Consider the following 14134-nt stretch of genomic DNA (forward strand, 5'->3'; position numbering starts at 1 on the left):
GTAACTTGATTTCCTCCAGCTCCATAATCGTCGGAGATTTCAACACTCCCTTGGCAGTGTTGGATCGATCCTCCAGAAAGAAGCTGAGCAAAGAAATCTTAGATTTAAACCTAACCATCCAATATTTAGATTTAGCAGACATCTACAGAACATTTCATCCAACAAAAGAATACACATACTTCTCATCAGCCCATGGAACTTACTCCAAAATTGACCACATTTTAGGTCACAAGTCTCACCTCAGTAAATTTAAAGGAATAGAAATTATTCCTTGCATCTTCTCGGACCATCATGGAGTAAAACTTGAATTGAATAACAACAGGAATCTGCATACTCATACAAAAACATGGAAGTTAAATAACCTTATGCTGAATGATAGCTGAGTCAGAGATGAGATTAAGAAAGAAATCGCCAATTTTTTGGAACAAAAGACAATGAAGACACAAACTATCAGAACCTCTGGGACACCGCAAAGGCAGTTCTAAGAGGGAAATTTATAGCACTGCAAGCCTTCCTCAAGAGAACGGAAAGAGAGAAAGTTAACAACTTAATGGGACATCTCAAGCAACTGGAAAAGGAAGAACATTCCAACCCCAAACCCAGTAGAAGAAAAGAAATAACCAAAATTAGAGCAGAATTAAATGAAATTGAAAACAAAAGAATAATACAACAGATCAATAAATCAAAAAGCTGGTTTTTTGAAAAGGTCAAAAAAATAGATAAACCTCTGGCCAACCTAATCAGAAAAAAAAAGAGTAAAATCTCTAATATCATCAATCAGAAACAACAAAGACAAAATAACAACAGACTCGTCAGAAATCCAAAAAATCCTTAATGAACATTACAAGAAACTTTATTCTCAGAAATATGAAAATCTGAAGGAAATTGACCAATACTTGGAAGCATGCCACCTTCCAAGACTTAGCCAGAATCAAGTGGAAATGTTGAACAGACCCATATCAAGTTCAGAAATAGCATCAACTATACAAAACCTCCCTAAAAAGAAAAGCCCAGGACCAGATGGTTTTACATCGGAATTCTACCAAACCTTTAAAGAGGAATTAGTACCTATATTACTCAACCTGTTCCAAAAGGTAGAAAAAGAAGGAAGACTACCCAACACGTTCTATGAAGCAAACATCACCCTGATCCCCAAACCAGGGAACGACCCAACAAGAAAAGAAAATTATAGACCAATATCACTAATGAATATAGATGCAAAAATATTCAACAAGATCCTAACAAAGAATCCAGCAACACATCAAACATTATACATCATGACCAAGTTGGTTTTATCCCAGGGTCTCAAGGCTGGTTCAATATACATAAATCTTTAAATGTAATTCAGCACATAAACAAATTAAAAAACAAAGACCATATGATTCCCTCAATTGATGCAGAAAAAGCTTTTGATAATATCCAGCATCCCTTCATGATCAGAACACTCAAGAAAATTGGTCTAGAAGGGACTTTTCTTAAACTGATAGAGGCCATCTATAGCAAACCTACAGCCAATATCATATTGAATGGAGTTAAATTGGAATCATTTCCACTCAGATCCGCAACCAGACAAGGCTGCCCATTGTCTCCATTGCTTTTCAACATTGTAAGGGAAGTTTTAGGCACCGCAATTAGGGAAGAAAAGGCGATCAGGGGTATCCATATAGGGTCAGAAGAGATCAAACTCTCGCTCTTCGCAGATGATATGATTGTGTATCTGGAAAACACTAGGGACTCTACTACAAAACTCCTAGAAGTGATCAAGGAATACAGCAGCGTCTCAGGTTACAAAATCAACATTCATAAATCGGTAGCCTTTATATACACAACAACAGTCAAGTTGAAAAAGCAGTTAAGGACTCTATCCCATTCACAGTAGTGCCAAAGAAGATGAAATATTTGGGAATTTACCTAACAAAAGACGTGAAAGATCTCTATAAAGAGAACTATGAAACTCTGAAGAAAAGAAATAGCTGAAAATATTAACAAATGGAAAAACATACCATGCTCATGGCTGGGAAGAATCAACATTATCAAAATGTCCATACTACCCAAAGCAATATATAATTTCAACACACTCCCTATTAAAGCTCCACTGTCATATTTTAAAGATCTTGAAAAAACAATACTTCGTTTTTTATGGAATCAGAAAAAACCTTGAATAGCCAAGACATTACTCAGAAATAAAAACAAAACAGGAGAAATCACACTACCAGACCTCAGACTTTACTACAAATCAATAGTGATCAAAATAGCATGGTACTGGCACAAAAACAGAGAAATAGATATCTGGAACAGAATAGAGAACCAAGAGATGAATCCAGCTACCTACCACTATTTGATCTTTGACAAGCCAATTAAAAACATTCAGTGGGGAAAAGATTCCCTATTTAACAAATGGTGCTGGGTGAACTGGCTGGCAACCTATAGAAGACTGAAATTGGACCCACACCTTTCACCATTAACTAAGATAGATTCTCACTGGATTAAAGATTTAAACTTAAGATATGAAACTATAAAAATACTAGAGGAGAGTGCAGGGAAAACCCTTGAAGAAATTGGTCTGGGCGAGTATTTTATGAGGAGAACCCCCCAGGCAATTGAAGCAGCTTCAAAAATACACTACTGGGACTTGATCAAACTAAAAAGCTTCTGCACAGCTAAGAACACAGTAAGCAGAGCAAGCAGACAGCCCTCAGAATGGGAGAAGATATTTGCAGGGTATATCTCTGACAAAGGTTTAATAACCAGAATCCACAGAGAACTCAAACGCATCAGCAAGAAAAAAACAAGGGATCCCATCGCAGGCTGGGCGAGGGATTTGAAGAGAAACTTCTCTGAAGAAGACAGGCGCACGGCCTTCAGACATATCAAAAAATGCTCATCATCTTTAATCATCAGAGAAATGCAAATCAAAACTACTTTGAGATATCATCTAACTCCAATGAGACTAGCCTATATCACAAAATCTCAAGACCAGAGATGTTGGCGTGGATGCGGAGAAAAGGGAACACTTCTGCACTGCTGGTGGGAATGCAAATTAATACATTCCTTTTGGAAAGATATATGGAGAACGCTCAGAGATCTAAAAATAGATCTGCCATTCAATCCTGTAATTCCTCTGCTGGGCATATACCCAGAAGACCAAAAATCACAACATAACAAAGATATTTGTACCAGAATGTTTATTGCAGCCCAATTCATAATTGCTAAGTCATGGAAAAAGCCCAAGTGCCCATCGATCCACGAATGGATTAATAAATTGTGGTATATGTACACCATGGAATATTATGCAGCCTTAAAGAAAGATGGAGACTTTACCTCTTTCATGTTTACATGGATGGAGCTAGAACATATTCTTCTTAGTAAAGTATCTCAAGAATGGAAGAAAAAGTACCCAATGTACTCAGCCCTACTATGAAACTAATTTGGAGCTCTCACATGAAAGCTATAACCCAGTTACAACCTAACAATAGGGGGAAATGGGAAAGGGAGGGGAGGGAGGGGGTGGTGGGTAAAGGGAGGGGGATCGGTGGGATCATACCTGTGGTGCGTCTTACAGGGGTATTTGCGAAACTTGGTAAATGTAGAATGTAAATGTTTTGGCACAGTAACTGAGATAATGCCAGGAAGGCTATGTTAACCATTGTGATGAAAATGTGTCAAATGGTCTATGAAGCGAGTGTATGATGCCCCATGATCATATCAATGTATACAGTTATGATTTAATAAAAAAAAAAAAGAAAATAAAACTATACTTACAAAGTTTCATGTATTTGTCACTGTTTTTGAAAAGTGCTTTTGGACTATTTTTTGTTTGAAGAAGAAAGTCAAGGTTTTTCTTTGGACCAAATAGCATATTCAGTCCAATAATTAGCATCACTGTCCCTGTTAAAAGAGAAGAAAGAGTATGTTATAGCTTATCCAAAAATACTGCCAATGGTAAATTTCAGGGGCTAAGATTTCCTTTTAAGGAGCACACTGTGAAAATTCAGCTACTTATTTAACTTATCTTCGTTCCTAAGTAATTACTCTGGTAGAGCTTTCAATAACGGGGGTGATCCTAAGAAATCAGGTAGGGTTCTAAGAACTATACTATAAATGAGAGGACTCCAGCCTTTTCCTGATGAGGGATTTCCTTGAATGTTCTGACTATTTCCTAGTTATCAGGTTGCTAATGGTTTTCATGACTGACTGTTGATTGCACAGAGGACAGTGGGAGCCTTATGAGCTGCCACAGAGACACAAAAAGAGCCTAGCCTCGAACCGAGTCAAGGAGCAGAGTGGAACGTGTGTAGGCTCTTGACCTGGCAGTGCTTGTGGGGATAATTCTGCCCTGGAATGTGGGTTCTCTAGGCACAGGGTCCTTGCTGGGGATATATGCCAGAACTCAACAGCCTGCCAACAGGCTGGCCAGGAAAGTTGAGCACTCCAAACTAACTTACATGTAACATTTACATGCTTCTAAAATCATACACAATAAGAATGGAAAGAGAGACTGGACACAGTATGTCAATTAAGAAATGTCAAGTTGGGCATGAGTCACCACACCTATAATCCCAGCACTCTGGGAAGCTGAGGAGGCTGGGCTGCTTGAGCTCAGGAGTTCAAGACCAACCTGAGCAAGAGCAAGACCCCATCTCTACTAAAAATAGAAAAGTTAGCAGGGTATTGAGGCAGGTACCTATAGTCCCAGCTACTCAAGAAGCTGAGATGAGAGGATCCCTTGTGCCCAAGAGTTTGAGGTTGCTGTGAGATATGACACCATAGCATTCTACCCAGGGTGACTCAGTGAGACTTTGCCTCAAAAACAAAAACAAAACAAAAAAAAAAAAAACAGAAACATCAAGTAAAAGTTAAGCTTGGGTGGAAAGTAGCAAAAAAGAAAAAGTTATGTCAATTTTCAGGAAATAGCAGGAGAAATATAAAAAATACATTTATAGCTAATTTCTGATATAACACAGATTCTTTTCAATTCAGTTGTATTAAAAACTACTCCAAAAAAAAAAAAAAAAACTACTCCAAATATTACCAACATGACATCCCTTAGCTTCTGTTGGTTCATCAGTATAATATCATTCATACTGGAAAAAATGTTCTTAGTCGTATGAAGCTGTAAGAGTGCTTTTTCTATAGTCCCATTAGTAGAGAGAAAAAACTTTAAAAGTGCATCATTTGTAACACTCTACTAACAAATGAACTTATTTACGCACAGACTGATTCTTACTTTCACATGCCTTCTTCTCATGACAGACCCCTAACCAAGCCGGAATGAGAAAAAAGCAGGACATTGGGCAGGAAAATAGAGCAGGAGAGAGTACACACACCTGAAAGAACAAAAGAAATACGAAGTTTGCAAAGCCAAGGTCATTGCAGAGGGAATGCAGCAACGTATCTCTCTAACTAGATGAGAGCTCGGGCATGTACCAAAAACATAAATCTCCCGAAAGATGGTTCTAAAATATTTTACATAACTTAAAAATAGATCTTTCAAATCAGCCTATCCTGGCAGATGTCTAGCTCATAGAGTAAAAAGGTTTATGTGAAAATGTACAGAGTTGTTGTCTGCGTGTCAGGGGCCCAAAGGGAACTGTGACGGTCCCCAGGTGGAAGCCGACACCTCTCCTGCTCAGCACGCACCCAACTGAACTTCATAAATATCTGTGTCATGTGATATATGACATTTTCTCCCGTCACCAAAGTTCCAGGCGGGCAGAGACACTAGGAATTTTCAATATTCAATAGCACCTGGGCATAGTTCCTGGACCATTGTAGGTGTGTGATAATTTTTTAATGGAAGAAATGAACAAATGGAAAAATAAATGCACAAAAAAGCAATAACTAGAACGCTTATTAACATGCTTTGTCTATCCATCTTCCAAAGATGCTTTTTTGGCTGAAGTATTTGATGTATTTCACTTAAACTAAAGTGATAAACAACATGTGACTCGTGCCTGCCTGCTATTCATCAATAATTTCATTACTACTAAGAAGACAACTTTTAAAATATTAAACTAGCCAGGCACTGTAGCTCGTGCCTATAATCCTAGCACTCTGGGAAGCCAAGGTCAGTGGATTGCCTGAGCTCACAAGTTAAAGACCAGCCGGAGCTAGAGCCAGACCCCATCTCTAAAAACAGCCGGGCATTGTGGAGGGCACCTGTAGTCCCAGCTACTCAGGAGGCTGAGGCAAGAGGATCACTTGAGCCCAAGAGTTTGAAATTGCTGTGAGCTACTATGCCACCGCACTCTACCAAGGGCAACAAAGTAAGACCCTGTATAAATAAATAAATAAATATTAAACAAAGCTAAATTTATGAAAATTTAATTTTAGCATGTGAGCTCATAACCACTTAAATGGAAAAGCATATTTATTCTACGATTTGAGGATTTATCATTTACACTAAGATGTATAATAAATTTGGTAAAAATATGGTAAATAAAAAATCACAGATAAAATTCAAGGGAACCCCCCAAAACAACAATCCCTGTGTTTACGAGCCCGCCATTGAAGTGGTGACATAAGCATCACGTTGGTAACTTTTCCTAATAGATCATAGGATACAAGTGCTACACAGCCTATACATTATTAGAGATTAAACTTTCTTCATAAAAATTCACTTACAAGGACTTTGTAGAAATAAATATTACTAAACTGCACTGATGAATTAAGAAATTTGTTTTTTATCTTATAATTTAGACATCCTTTCAGAGTCCTATTTTTAAAAATTAAGAGCATTAATTTTCCTAAGGAAGCAAGACCCCCTATGCAATTCCACGAGTCCTATAAAGTGCTAAGGCCTGGCCAGACCTCGGGGATTATTTTTAAACAGTTACTCTAATCCAGACCTTTGAAATATACTCACCCAAAAGCACATCAGATCTTTCTCGAACGTAGACACCTCCTGGGACAAACTTAAAAGCTGTGCACCATGCACAGAAAAATATTTCTAGAAGATAAAATATCATGGCGGTGGTCATGGTTTTCCCAGGGCGTGTTCCGGAGCTGGTAAGTTGTCCGAACGCGTGAGGCCACAGGGACGCGGTGAAGACCGCGAGGACACAGCCGGACAGGGCGGCCGCCCACGCGCGCAGGTGCAGCAGGCCCGCGGCGGCCGCCGCTCCTGGGGAGAGAGGGAGGATCAGACGCCGGCAGCCAAGCTTACAGGACCACCGCGTTACAGCGCACCCTGGGGTGCACCGGCCCAGTCTCCCTCCCGGCAGGTGAGAAAACCAAGGTCTAGCAAGGTTAAGGTGATTGGCTCCAGGTCACACAGCCAGTCACCGGCTGGAAAAACGAGTGCACAAAACAGCAATAGCTCGAGCCCTTATTAACTCGCTCTGCGCACGCCATCCAGCCAGGAGACCTCAGCCCCACGCCATTTCTCAGGAAGGACGGGAAGGAAGGAGGCTTTTTTAGGTAACTGGTGTTAAGGTCCAAATAGCAATAAATACTGAAATCAATCTATAATAAAAACCAATCAGATAAAGGACTTAAGAAAACAGAGTCAGCATGGCTTCTGGAACATTTCCTTTAAGGGACTTGCTAAAGGAATTTCTGCCATTCTAGATGCTACCTCTTGTCCTGCAATAGGTACTTCAACTTTCCCCGCCACCCAACCCTGGGGAAGGTGTGAGCAGTGGTCCTGATGGGTCCTGGTGGGCTCTGCTGTAGCAGCAGCCAGTCACCCAGCCGCCCACGAGTGTCCGGAGCTGTGCGTTCTGCCTGGCACACGGTGGGCACCCAGGGGAAAGCGCACTGAGCCGTACAACCTTCCTCCCAATTCCCGTGAGGTCACTCTGAAACAGCACTTCCAGGTCCACCCCATCTCCGAAAGATCAACACGACAGCTTTCTATAAATAATACTGCATTTTCAAAACCTCTGAATCCGTGCTGTGCGATTGGACCACACCCTTCAAGGACATCTGCACTAGGCTCTGCGGGCGGCCAGAACTGGAAAGAAGGAAGAGTAGAGAGAAAGTGGCCGCGACCAGCTCCTGAACGCCCCGTGGCTCATTCCGATACACTCACCGCGTCCCAGGGCAATGTCCGGGACTGTCTGTTCCTCTCCAGGTCAAAAAGAACATCCTTCCCATGAACTTGGGGACCTTATCCCAGGATCCTCTACCACTGACAGAGTTAATTTCAGAATAAAGCTTCAAATACTTAGATCTACAATGGAAACTTTTTGCTGTGAAATAAAACTACTGTAATGCCTATTTGCTGTAGAAATTTGAAAAAATATGTAACTGTAAAGAAGAAAGCTATAACCCAGTTATAACCTAAGAATAGGGGGAAGGAGAAGAGGGAGGGGAGGGAGGGGGGAGGATGGCCAGAGGAAGGGTGATTGGTGGGATTACACCTGCGGTGCATCTTACAAGGAGGGTATATGAGAAACTTAGTAAATGTAGAATATAAATGTCTTAACACAATACTTAAGAAAATGCCAGGAAGGCTTTGACAAGCCAATTAAAAACATTCAGTGGGGAAAAGATTCCCTATTTAACAAATGGTGCTGGGTGAACTGGCTGGCAACCTATAGAAGACTGAAACTGGACTCACACTTTCACCCTTAACTAAGATAGACTCTCACTGGATTAAAGATTTAAACTTAAGACATGAAACTATAAAAATACTAGAAGAAAGTGCAGGGAAAACTCTTGAAGGAATCAGTCTGGGTGAATATTTTATGAGGAGGATCCCCCAGGCAATTGAAACAGCTTCAAAAATACACTACTGGGACCTGATCAAACTAAAAAGCTTCTGCACAGCCAAGAACACAGTAAGTAAAGCAAGCAGACAGCCCTCAGAATAGGAGAAGATATTTGCAGGTTATGTCTCGGTCAAAGGTTTAATAACCAGACAGAGTCAAATGTATAAGCAAGAAAAAAACAAGTGATCCCATCGCAGGCTGGGCAAGGGACTTGAAGAGAAACTTCTCTAAAGAAGACAGGCGCATGGCCTACAGACATATGAAAAAATGCTCATCATCCTTAATCATCAGAGAAATGCAAATCAAAACTACTTTAAGATATTATCTAACTCCAGTAAGATTAGCCCATACCACAAAATCCCAAGACCAGAGATGTTGGCATGAACGTGGAGAAAAGGGAACACTTCTATACTGCTGGTGGGAATGCAAACTAACATGGTCCTTTTGAAAAGATGTTTGGAGAACGCTAAAAATAGACCTGCCAGGCGGCGCCTGAGGCTCAGTTGGGTAAGGTGCCGGCCCCATATACCGAGGGTGGCGGGTTCAAACCCGGCCCCGGCTGAACTGCAACCAAAAAATAGCTGGGCATTGTGGTGGGTGCCTGTAGTCCCAGCTACTCTGGAGGCTGAGGCAAGAGAATTGCTGAAGCCCAGGAGTTGGAGGTTGCTGTGAGCTGTGTGATGCCATGGCACTCTACCGAGGGCCATAAAGTGAGACTCTGTCTCTACAAAAAAAAAAAAAAAATAGACCTGCCATTTGATCCTACAATTCCTCTACTAGGTATATACCCAGAAGACCAAAAACACATTATAACAAAGACATCTGTACCAGAATGTTTACTGCAGCTCAATTCATAATTCCTAAGTCATGGAAAAAGACCAAGTGCCCATTGATCCATGAATGGATTAATAAATTGTGGTATATGTACACCATGGAATATTATGCAGCCTTAAAGACAGATGGAGACTTTACTCTTTCATGTTTACATGGATGGAGCTGGAACATATTCTTCTTAGTAAAGTATCTCAAGAATGGAAGAAAAAGTATCCAATGTACTCAGCCCTACTATGAAACTAACTTATGACTTTCACATGAAAGCTATAACCCAGTTATAACCTAAGATTAGGGGGAAGGGGGAGAAGGAGGGGAGGGAGGGAGGAGGGTGGGCGGAGGGAGGGTGATTGGTGGGATTACACCTGCAGTGCATCTTACAAGGGTACATGTGAAACTTAGTAAATGTAGAATATAAATGTCTTAACACAATAACTAAGAAAATGCCAGGAAGGCTATATTAACCAGTGTGATGAAAATATGTCAAACGGTCTATAAAACCAGTGTATGGTGCTCCATGATTGCATTAATGTACACAGCTATAATTTAATAAATAAAAAAAAGAAGTAATTAGAGGTTGCCGGAGACTGAAATACCCACAGCCAATACTTGTATGTATTTCTAAGTCTTCTTTTATGTATATAGAAATATTTTTCCATAACTAGAATTGTAACACATATTGAGGATTAGATGCTGCTTTTTATGAGACAATATATCAAGAATATTGTCTCATGTTATTAATTTTTTCTAAAACATTTTTATGCATAAATAATACTTCATGGCATAAATGTGGGTAGCCATTTTCCTACTCCTGGTCACTTATGAAGCTTCTGATGTCAAGCTTTTGAAACAACAATGTGATAAGCATTTTTTTTTTTTGAGACAGAGTCCCACTATGTCGCTTTCAGTAAAGTGCTGTGGTGTCACAGCTCACAGCTCACAGCAACCTCAAACTCTTGGGCATAAGCAATTCTCTTGCCTCAGCCTCCCAAGTAGCTGGGACTACAAGTGCTATGTTTTTTGTTGCAGTTGTCACTGTTGTTTAGCAGGCCCGGGCCAGGTTTGAACCTGCCAGCCTCAGTGTATGTGGCCAGTGCCCTAACCACTGAGCTATAGGCACCAAGCTGAGCATCTTTTTTTGTCAATAAATCTCTAACCACATCTTCTATTACTTCTGTAAGCAGATTCCTAGCAGTACAACTACTCTGTCAAGGGGTAAAAGCATTTTAAAGGCCATTACTTATGACCAGTTGCTTTCTGGAAAGGAAATACCAATCTTTACTTTCTACACAAAGCTGCCAAGAGTCTCAACATTTTTTAAACCCTGTGAAATTTATTTCTTTCTAAAAACCTTTACTGCATTAGTGATGAAAATAGTATGACATTTTAAATATTTGATTACTGGTGAGATTGATTTTTTCCTATTTACTTGATACCAATGCCTATTTTTTTTTTTTGAGATTGAGTCTCAAGCTGTCACCCTGTGTAGAGTGCTGTGGCATCATAGCTCACAGCAACCCCAAACTCCTGGGCTCAAGTGATTCTCTTGCCTCAGCCTCCCAGGTAGATGAGACTACAGGCACCCACCACAACACCCAGCTATTTTGTTGTTGTTGTCATTGCAGTTGTCATTGTTGTTTTAGCTGGCCCCGGGTTTGAACCCACCAGCCTCCATGTATGTGGCTAGCCAGTGCCCTACCCACTGAGCTGCGGGTGCTGCCTCCAATGACTACTTTTAACTTTTTATTTCAAATTATTTAAATTATGTATAAATAATAGTTATACATATTTATAGGATACATATAATGTTTTGGTACAGGTGTACAATGAATAATAAACCAGGATAACTAGGTATCCATCACCTCAAGCATTTACTGTTTCTTAAAGAATGTGTCCTAATTTGATATTCTCATCTGAAGTCATTAAAAGGCTTTGTTCCTTTTTCCTTACTTCAGAGAAGTATCTGGAAGGAAAAATAATCTCTGCAAATTTTCCTTGACTGTTATTCCTTTTATTTTTAATTTAGTTTCTGTTTTTAAATAGGTTCTATTATTTTTAAATTCACTAAAACTGTATTTTTAAGTAGGTTATAAATTCAAAATACAAACTTCAAATGGTACAAAGGGATTTTCTGACCCCTTTTCCGCAGTAGTTCCCCTCAGTGAAGGAACCAATGTTGCCATTTACCTCTGTGTGTGTCTACCAATTTTCTATGCATATAAAGATGCATACGTGTGTGTGAAATTCCTTCCCATTTTGTATACCTGGGTAGCATATGATATACACCGTTAGTCACTTTGCCTTTTCCACTTAACTGTATACCTTAACTGCTTTTTGTTTATTTGAGCCCTTCCAAATAATCTCCCCCATCTAAACAGAATTACAACATCTAAACAGAATTAATGGTAATTAACTATTCCTATAACATTTATAACTGACATGCCAGTTTTCAATAAAATTATATTCACACTGTATATTAATTACACTGAGGTCCTAACAATCCATTTACTACATCTATGCCTGTTTTTAATAGAACATTGATTTTATTATTTCAATTGCTATCAAGGTTTAAGGTTCCTGTACCTTTGCTTTTATGAAATTTTTCAGTTGTTGCCAAAATTAATTTCATGTTGAGTCTCCAGTTGGATTGCAAGCTTCAACACTACAACAGGAAAAGAGGATCCCTTTGGCTCCACTCCACTCTACCATTTGGTTTCCAGAGATGAATAACAGTGAAAAGGAGGCACCAGCCCCAGATCATTAGGTGTGAGCTCCAACTCATTTCAGGGGAGTCGGTGATCAGACAGGGAGGTGAAGCTCATGAATTAATGGCCACTTTGGACCTTGCCTTTCTCTACTGCAAAGAGTTTACCAGAAGCCTTAAATCTGCTTGCCTCTGAGTCTTTAAAACTATTTTGTAACATTTGAGAGAGACAGGGCACTAGGTTAGGTTTGACTCTTGGGATATGACCTTCCTTACTGATCTGGGGCAATAAGCCCGTCCGTTCACAGCCTTCCTGTTGTTGTGGTTTTTATCTGTTTAGCTTTCCTGTTTTTAACTGGCAGTCTATGCTTCCTTGTTCCTCCATTTTCCCATATTTAAAATGAAACTGCTAATTACCTGCCTAATAAGCACTTTGCTTACATTCTGTGAGAAAAGGCCTACTATACATGTGAACACAGCTTCAACCCCATTCATTTGCCTTTTCCAAACTGCACACAGGTTAAGCGACAGCATAAGCTCACTGCAAACTCAGCATCAGCAAAGGTACCGGACCCCTTTCCCGAAAAATCTCAGGAAGCAGCTCTCCAATGAGGAGAAGGAAGTTTACTCCTACGTGCACACAAACATCACAGACTCGCAGTACGACGCCCACCAGAACATACGCAAGCAAGTGAATCAGCTCAAGAGGATGGCAACGATGCACCGGCTCATAGCTTCAGGGGCCTGGGGGTGGGGTGGGGGGTGGCAACCAGCAGCCAATTTGGATCACATGTACCTTTCCATGCCAGGGTGATGGTGTGTGTGCTGTGTGCAGGAAGATACTTCCCATGTCATTCGACCCACATCTTCTATTAGTGATACCCACAGCCTCACAAACCCACACGGAGCATCTAGTGCAACACTCTGAACCCCTCAGTCAACTGACACGTGTGAGGACATCTCCTCTCACAGAAACCAGATAGATAACAGCTTTTGCTCTCTGGCAGAGCAGGGCATTCTTTTAGTTATGATCAGCAAGCCTGACTACAGCCATTTCTGCCTTTAAGGGGAAGAAGGAACAGTGACATAATTCAGTCATAGGAAAGTAAGTCTGATGCTCCTGGTAAAGGGTAAAGGTCGCCTGAAACAGGGCAGCTTTCACCAATATTTCTAGGTCCTAAACTTCAAGACTGGGAAGGGATGAGTCAGGTCTTTGAATAAGCAAACATGCGTCCCAAAGCTGGGTAGAAAGATGGGCAGCTAAATTGTTCCATGGAAAAGAGAAAGGGAAACTGAGCTTCCTTGGTAGAATCCCAAAGAAGGTCATTTCTGAAAAACAGAGAAGCGAAGCATCTTGAAGAGGGAAAGGGGGTCTGGCAACCGGCTACATGGCGGCATCCAGCTCTCCATCGAAAACTGGTGGCTTACACCTGCACCTTGGCTTACACCTGCACCTTGCTTGAGTGTCTCTGAGGGAGGTAGTCTTGTGGCAGTGTAGTCAGGGATGAGACAGCCACAGGAGGAAAGGAGGAGTGAATCAGGAGGAAGCAGGAATGCAGAGCCGAGAGTCACCAGGGACCGTGGTGACCTCTGCGTTATAGTTACTGCATAGGGCTGTTTTTTTTTTTAACAGCCCATTTGACCCCAGGACACAGGTATAAGGCTTTCTTTATCCACTTTCAGTCTAGTTACACATGCTTGGAAGTAAACTGGCTAACCAAGCTCGGTGATGGCACATAAGTGTCACATACCTATAACCCACCAGATCAAACTAGTACCATGAAACCACGAACAAGCTGGAAGCATCAATCCACTTGCCAAGCCCAGCAGAATTACACCTCTGTAAAAAAAAAAAAAAAAAATGTTTAATACATTTAAGGTCGTT

At 40.7% G+C, this 14134-nt stretch overlaps 1 protein-coding gene across 2 annotated transcripts in view; it reads right to left on the reverse strand.

The window, feature by feature from the left end:
* CWH43 (cell wall biogenesis 43 C-terminal homolog) overlaps window positions 1-14134 on the reverse strand; it is a 104347-nt gene that overhangs the window by 44322 nt on the left and 45891 nt on the right. For both annotated transcript variants that reach the window (XM_053577779.1, XM_053577778.1), the window contains exons 6-8: window positions 14001-14089; window positions 6866-7123; window positions 3763-3888 (exon numbers count right to left, since the gene is read on the reverse strand). In XM_053577779.1, coding sequence (XP_053433754.1) covers window positions 3763-3888; window positions 6866-7123; window positions 14001-14089 — 473 coding nt within the window. The remainder of the gene's footprint in view (window positions 1-3762; window positions 3889-6865; window positions 7124-14000; window positions 14090-14134) is intronic.

This window comes from Nycticebus coucang, chromosome 23, assembly GCF_027406575.1.
Source record: "Nycticebus coucang isolate mNycCou1 chromosome 23, mNycCou1.pri, whole genome shotgun sequence".
NCBI lineage: Eukaryota > Metazoa > Chordata > Mammalia > Primates > Lorisidae > Nycticebus > Nycticebus coucang.